Raw genomic sequence first — 6,714 nt, forward strand, 5'->3', positions numbered from 1 at the left:
ATTTAATTTAATTCTACAAAATATTGCCATTTTTAATATTTATTATATACTATCATTAATTTACCGTCCGTGCCATAGTTGTCAGAACCGAACTGGTGGTCGAACCGGTCAAGCTACTGGGTTACTGAATCATTAGTTGAACCGGTGGGTCACTGGTTGAACCGATTAACCCGGTCCTATGTAAATAAAAAATAAAAAATAGTCAAAAATTTAAAACTAAAATTCAAAATACATATTTTTACTAACATTTTAAAAATATCTAACTATTCTAAAATAATATAAAACAGAAATAATAAGTATTTTGTTAATTTCATTCTATCATAAATATTTTATTTTGATTTTTATATTAAAATAATAATTATTTTCAAATTTTAATAATTTATTAATAAATTTATATCTATTATACTATTATATACTACAAGTATTTATTAAAAAATAATATTAATAGATATTATATAATTATGAAAAGAAAAAATAAGTGAATTTATAATTGTTATTAAATAAAATATAATTAATTTAAAAATAAGTGAGTTTATAACTAAAATTAAAATAAATTAAATGGAAGTAAATATATTTGATAAAAATATCTATATATATAATAATTTGTAAATATATTAATTTGAATTGTGATAGTTTGGTGGTTGTAACTTACACTTTTTTCATTAAGGACATGGTTCGAACCCCACCCCATTCATTTTAAAAAATTTTAATTTTCACCGATTTAGTTGGACCAATTTTTATCGGTTTACTCTGGATTTGACCGATTTACACTAGTTTTTTTTCTTGTTAAGTTTAATTAATGGATCGGTTTAAGATTCGATTCATCGATTTTTCGATCGAACCGACCAGTCCGGTCTGGGTTTGACAACACTGGTCCGCGCGATGCGCAGGTATCATTTTAGTTAAAAATTAACCCGTTTAAACACTAGTAACTTATAATAAGTGCCACGCACAAAACCGGTTTAAACCCATCAGTATCTTTTCGTTTCTCCCGAATTCAAACAAAACAAATCTGAAATCCCTAAACTCCTCTTCTGCCGCCGCTGCCGCCTGCTGCCACCACCTCTGCGTCGCCAGCCCACCATTGGTGACCTCGCAGGTTCACTCTCTTCTCCACCTTCCCCAGCTCACGAAGAAGGGATTAGAGGAAGATGTTGTCGCCGCCTTAGGTGTTCTCTCCGCCGCTCAAGTCCACCGAACCCAACCACCATTCAAAACTTTCTGGGTACGATTCATTTTTACCTTACATTTCTTGTTTTCATTTTTCTGCTTCTAGGCACGATGCAAGTCACCTGCATGTTTCATATTTGTTCTCTACCCTTAAATTCCTTTTCTATAATGCATATAAGGCGTCTTTTCTCCCTGGGATGATATTTTACACGGAAGACGGTTGGAGTTCTAGCACTGTTAATATTTCAAATTAGTAGTTAGTACATGATTACTTGAACTGTTGAACATGTACATTTTGTTCGTTTTAGTACTAATCTTTGATTAGGTTTCATAATTTGACTAGGTGAGCTGGTTATATAGCCTTATATTAAGTTGAAAGTGAAAAAGTTTGTCTAGTTGGTGTAAACAGAACACAGCAAGGTGCATTGTTTTACACTCGTTGAGGCTTTGCTCTGGGTATACAAATCAATTTGTGTTAACTTTTTATGACCAAGTCGTGAGTGGCGGTTGATGATAGTTTAGAAGAAAAAAAATTCTAGATTAGTTTCTTATTCATGTAATATTACTTGCCAAATTGTATTATATATGTTGTTCTATGCATGAAAATTGGTGATCTACTGCCATGGCTTCTTATGAACAGAAAGTTCAATAAAATAAGTAATTGTTGTAATTTAAATTCCATTGAACTTGTGCGATGAACTGAAATGTTTAATTGGTACTAATGCACCCTTATGGTGTGTCTTTTGATTCTTTGTGTCCTTATTTATGGTACAATGATGATAAAGACTAGCATCTTTTTGGTCTAAAACGCATGATCTTTATAGGTGGCTTTTCTTCTCAAGACATGTTGAGAGATTGGAAAACTATGCTTTATAGATATATCTTTTTTGTTTTGTTTTGGTTTTGTATAGGGGTTTTTGTCTATCCAAAAAAGAAAAAATTGTAGAGCTCAGTTTGGATCTTGGATTTGTCCAAAATTGGTCTGATCCAATTTTGTTTTCACCTGTATTTATGTTAGTAGATGTCAAAGTAAAATATGGAAGAAAAAGAACTTTTTAATTAATAGATATACAAAGTTTCTCCTTTTTAGATTTAATGCAAATGTATATCTAGAACTGAATCCAAAATTTTTTGTTAAGCTAGCATAACCCTCTTCCAACTGAAAAAGAAAATTTTAGGTCAATATAACATTTTTTTAACTTTTGGCTACTACTATTTAAAAGATTTAGTTTTTTGAAAATTAATGTGTGGTGATGTATTTTTGTGAATAATAATTCTTTTTGAGTCTTGAAAAGATATTATTCATTTTCCTTTTCTTTTTTTCTGGTTGTTGGGTTATGATTGATATTCTCTTTTTGCATTGGTTGTTTATTTTAGTCAGACAAGGGCACAAGGCTTTGTTATTAGTATGGTGGTTTATTTATTTCCCTTTTTTGGTGATACAGTTTATGTTGAAGGTATTTTCCTTTGGGATTTCACTTGAGACATACTTTCATGCCCCTTCTTGGAGACAGGGTTTTGTAGAATTTTCTGGGAAATTTTTATTTTCCAAGAAAAATGGAGGAGGGAACACAATTGCAAGTCTCCATCGACAAGCTTCCGATCAAGCGCTTGGAATCCATCGAAGAAAATGGAATTGAACGTTTCCCCTCGTATGCATCTTCTTCTTTCTCCTTTTCATACCTTTTCTCCCCCTATTTTGCTTCTGTGTATTAGCTTATTTTGTACTGGCAGCATTTTCGAAAGTAGAGCTAGTAGCAATCTAAACCCTAGTTTGCGCTTGCAATTGTTAACGTGACACCCCTCTTCAATTTTGTGTGGTCTCTTATAGAGATGTGGATTATGATGAGAAGCGGCTCTCGCTCATTAGGCGAATCGATTTTGCTTGGGCAGTTGAGAAGGATGACGAGGAGAAGAACAAGAAGCAGAAGAAGGCCTCAAAGGAGGCCTCAACTCCATGGCAATGGCAGAGCATGGTGGAGAATTTGCAGTTAGCTCATCAGGAGCTCTCTGTCATCATAGATCTCATCAACACCGTGAGTAATGAACATCACTTCTAGGAACTCTTGTGATATGTTTATTTTTTCTCTCTCTAAATATTTGTTTCTAATAATGTAAGATTTACTTGAGGCTATTCGCAGCATGTTTTTGATGAACAAGTTTGTGAGTTGAAGAAGATATTGTGTTAGCATCTAAGAATGAAATGAAGTTTTGAAATAACATTTTCGATAGCAAGTTACAGTGTCAGAGGAACTAACAATCACAAGTTCATTACAAAAAATATTGTTTCATGGAGTGAAATCCTTCATGTATAATATCTACTCTAGATGGTGGCTGCTATTTAAATATTCTCTGTGATATTGTTTTTAGATTGCGGTTGTATATGTTGCAACTTGTGTGTAGGCTAACAATATAGATATTTTTGTTCTAATTATTGTGTTTAGGTGGAAGCAAATGATGCGGTAACTGTGGCTAGCATGACAAGGCCGAAACTATTATCTAATGAAGCTTTGTCCGACCTGGCTGTATCTGCTGCCACCAAGCTGCAATGTTACCGTGTAAATTTTCTATCTTCTTGTTTTATGTTCACACTAGTATGTGATGTTCACTAGTTTTATGAAGTAAGTTGCGGCAACCAAGTCTTGTATAACTTCATTAACTTGTCAATAGCAGCCACAGCTTCTTTAGCTTTTACTTGGAATCTGGGACATGTAATCAAGTTTACAAACTTTCTTCTCTTTGCAGCATGTTGGAAAATATTTCAAGCAATCTGCCAAAGCTTTTGAACGGCAGGTTGCTAGAGAAGCAAGGTTTTATGGTGCTCTTATTAGGTAAATCTCTGGTACTGACGGTGTAATTGAATACACGTTTTTGAGTAAATGCTGACAAGAAATTTAACATGAAGTTTTGGATCTTTAATAACCATGTTAAAATTCTCTTCAAAAGCTGTTAAATAACATAGAAGATCCTTGTATCAATAATTCAGCATTAAATTAAAGAGGAGAATGATTTTTTACTAGCTTCTTTCATTTCTTCTCTTTCCGTGTTTTTTTTTTTTTTTGCAGTAAGATGATTGTTTCCTACCTTGCATGACTTGTTATTCCATATCCTGATATATGCACACAGGTTGCAGCAAAACTGGAAAGTAAAACGGCAACGCCAGGCAGCTATAGCTCCAGGAAGTGAAGGCTTTACCTTTGATCTCTTTGATACCTCGTATGACCAGGGTGCAATATATCGGTCATCTTCTACGTCCACTGTTCGTGTCAATCATAATCCAGCTGGAATGCTGGCAATAAATGTCTCTCCCAATTCATGCCACTCTCTCCAATTCGGTTTTGTTAGTGCACAATCAGAGGAAAGACTGGGGAAATCAGAAGAACACAAATCTGACTTTTCAGATGAGCATCATATGGAAGAAACTGACAAAAAGCCTTTGAATGATGAAGTGTGTGTTAAGAAGACACATTCACTTCTTCGTGAAGTACATAAAGCAATATTCAATGAGCAGGTGGAATTTTACTTTCACAAATTCTTGTTTTTGGATTTTTGTGTCTAGTTTGTCTAATTTACTACTTTGAACATCTCCCTGATGCTTTATTGTGTTGGTACTTTTGCATCAAGGTGTTTGATCTGGTCAACCGTGAAGCATTTAATGCATCTACAGGTGTCACCGTGACTGGAATACGCGAAAATTATTTACAGTTAAGCTTAGGTCAAGGAACATCTGTGTACTTGTCATTAGTACCCTCTGATCAAGATCGTTCTGCAGTTGAAAGTGAATCCAATAATGATGTTGAGAATGCAAATTTACCAGAATCATCTGATGAAATGGAATGTGATGCCAAACATAACACCTGGAAGAAGGAAGAGCAATTTCATCATTCTACCTGCTATGAGATTTACATTCAACAGATTTTTCATGATTATATATTTGGGAGAGGTAGTGAAAAACCAGTTTCTTCCGGAAGTCGTTTGTCCGGTGCACAGGCAAAGGATGGATCAGGTCTTCTTGGTCATTTTTTCATGTCTTTGGCTCATAGGATATTTTCAATCAAAGTTCTCAAGGAGCTGGAAAATGTGGTAATGCTCTTTTGAATTTGACTTTTGGTGCTTATTAATGGACATGATGTTTAGTTAAGTATTTGGTATTTACAGGCATGCAAGGTCCCATATCTCCAGTTAATTTCTAATCCCACATGGAATTCTCGGGCGTCATCTTGGACGCTAAACATGGAGGTTCCCCAGTCCATTATCAGAACATCAGATTTTAATGAAAAAAATGCTTCGAAGCGACAGTTTTGGACCAAGGTCTTGGTAAATGATGACTGCATCAATGTCAAAGCAGAAGGTTCTCCTAATGTATCGGGCCTTTTCAAGGGAAAGGCCGAGGAAACCCACACGATAAACAGATACGACTGCAACATAGCTGATCTCGCCGTGGTTATTTTGCAACAGGTAAAACTAATAGAAAAGGAATCGTTGTCATTGCAAATTCACAATTTTCTTTCTTTCCTTTATATTTATTACGAATGCGATTGCAGGTTGCAAGCCAAATCATTAATTGGCTCTACCATGAAGCTATGATGGTTGGGATAAAAGCGAACAGGGACTTCTTAAGCTTATGTTTTGAGCTGGAGCAGGGCGAAACACTTTGCCTGATTGCGAATGTGGACCCTGAAGACATTGAAGGGTGTATATCATGGTGGTTGGTGATGGCGGACAGTTTTGCAGAGGAACAAAAGCTTCATATGAACATGAACATGAATGATGGTGCATCTGAGTATAGGAAATTCCTAGGTCACTTGTCTCTTGAGTTGTTATATGCGACGCTAATGGACTTGGTTGGCTTGTGTTGCGGCGGCGGTGGTGGCCATTGAAGTTGTATGTAGACTGTGTATACGGTTTTCTTGGACTTTTCAAGTGAAACTCGGCAAACATCAGAATATGATTATGATTTATACCAAAGATTCATCATCTTAAATATCTTAGTAATTATCAATATGCACGTAAGTGTAATAGTCTTTTATTTTACAGTAGTTAGAATTAGAGTCGGTATATAGAAAAGAAATCTTGATTGAAGTACTTAGAATTAGAGTCAGTAGTTAGAGTTAGTAGAATAAATAGAAATATAAATAACTAAATATGGTAGTTGCTAAAAAAAAAAATTCTTGATTGAAGTATATAGATAAGAAATAATTAGGTCGAACTGGGTCTTTAATTATAGCTGAGCATTTTCTTGAAGGGAGCTAGGACTTGACATGTATTTGAAGCTTAAAATGCTCAATGTTCTTGAGTTGTCGAACAACAAATTGTTGTTACTTAACAAAAGAAAGTATGTGGTCGATGTTATAACTTATAACCCTTCCTCCAACTTAGTGGTTAGGATTGGCTTTTTCTAGTGTAACTGGAGAATTCTAACTTGGATGATGAATCTAACCATCATTTTAAATCACTTGAATTTTCAGACAAATAATCTCCAAGGTGAAATCCCAGATTCTATTTCACGTTAGAGAATCTTGCATGTCTTGAATTATTTGGTTT

General features: G+C 34.6%; 1 protein-coding gene across 2 annotated transcripts; it reads left to right on the top strand.

Annotated features, from left to right (window-relative positions):
• The first annotated feature begins 954 nt into the window (after window positions 1-954).
• On the top strand, window positions 955-6,174 carry LOC130951046 (mediator of RNA polymerase II transcription subunit 17). 2 transcript variants are annotated; one of them, XM_057879660.1, is made up of 9 exons: window positions 955-1,225; window positions 2,616-2,822; window positions 3,002-3,206; window positions 3,615-3,728; window positions 3,916-4,001; window positions 4,297-4,681; window positions 4,795-5,253; window positions 5,329-5,628; window positions 5,715-6,174. In XM_057879660.1, the coding sequence occupies exons 2-9, from the start codon at window positions 2,728-2,730 to the stop codon at window positions 6,048-6,050; spliced, it is 1,980 nt and encodes a 659-aa protein (XP_057735643.1). In that variant the 5' UTR covers window positions 955-1,225; window positions 2,616-2,727; the 3' UTR covers window positions 6,051-6,174. The 2 variants fall into 2 exon arrangements, with proteins under 2 accessions (XP_057735643.1, XP_057735644.1); XM_057879661.1 differs by having other exon boundaries at window positions 2,685-2,822.
• The last annotated feature ends 540 nt before the right edge of the window (window positions 6,175-6,714 follow it).

This window comes from Arachis stenosperma, chromosome 9 (assembly GCF_014773155.1).
Source record: "Arachis stenosperma cultivar V10309 chromosome 9, arast.V10309.gnm1.PFL2, whole genome shotgun sequence".
Taxonomy (NCBI): Eukaryota; Viridiplantae; Streptophyta; class Magnoliopsida; order Fabales; family Fabaceae; genus Arachis; species Arachis stenosperma.

Excerpts from the sequence above, each read along its gene's own strand:
- LOC130951046 (XM_057879660.1), top strand. The coding sequence starts at position 2,728 with ATGGAGGAGGGAACACAATTGCAAGTCTCCATCGACAAGCTTCCGATC. Across the intron at positions 3,207-3,614 it reads TCATAGATCTCATCAACACC|GTGGAAGCAAATGATGCGGT; the intron begins GTGAGTAATGAA and ends TATTGTGTTTAG. Across the intron at positions 4,682-4,794 it reads AAGCAATATTCAATGAGCAG|GTGTTTGATCTGGTCAACCG; the intron begins GTGGAATTTTAC and ends TTTTGCATCAAG.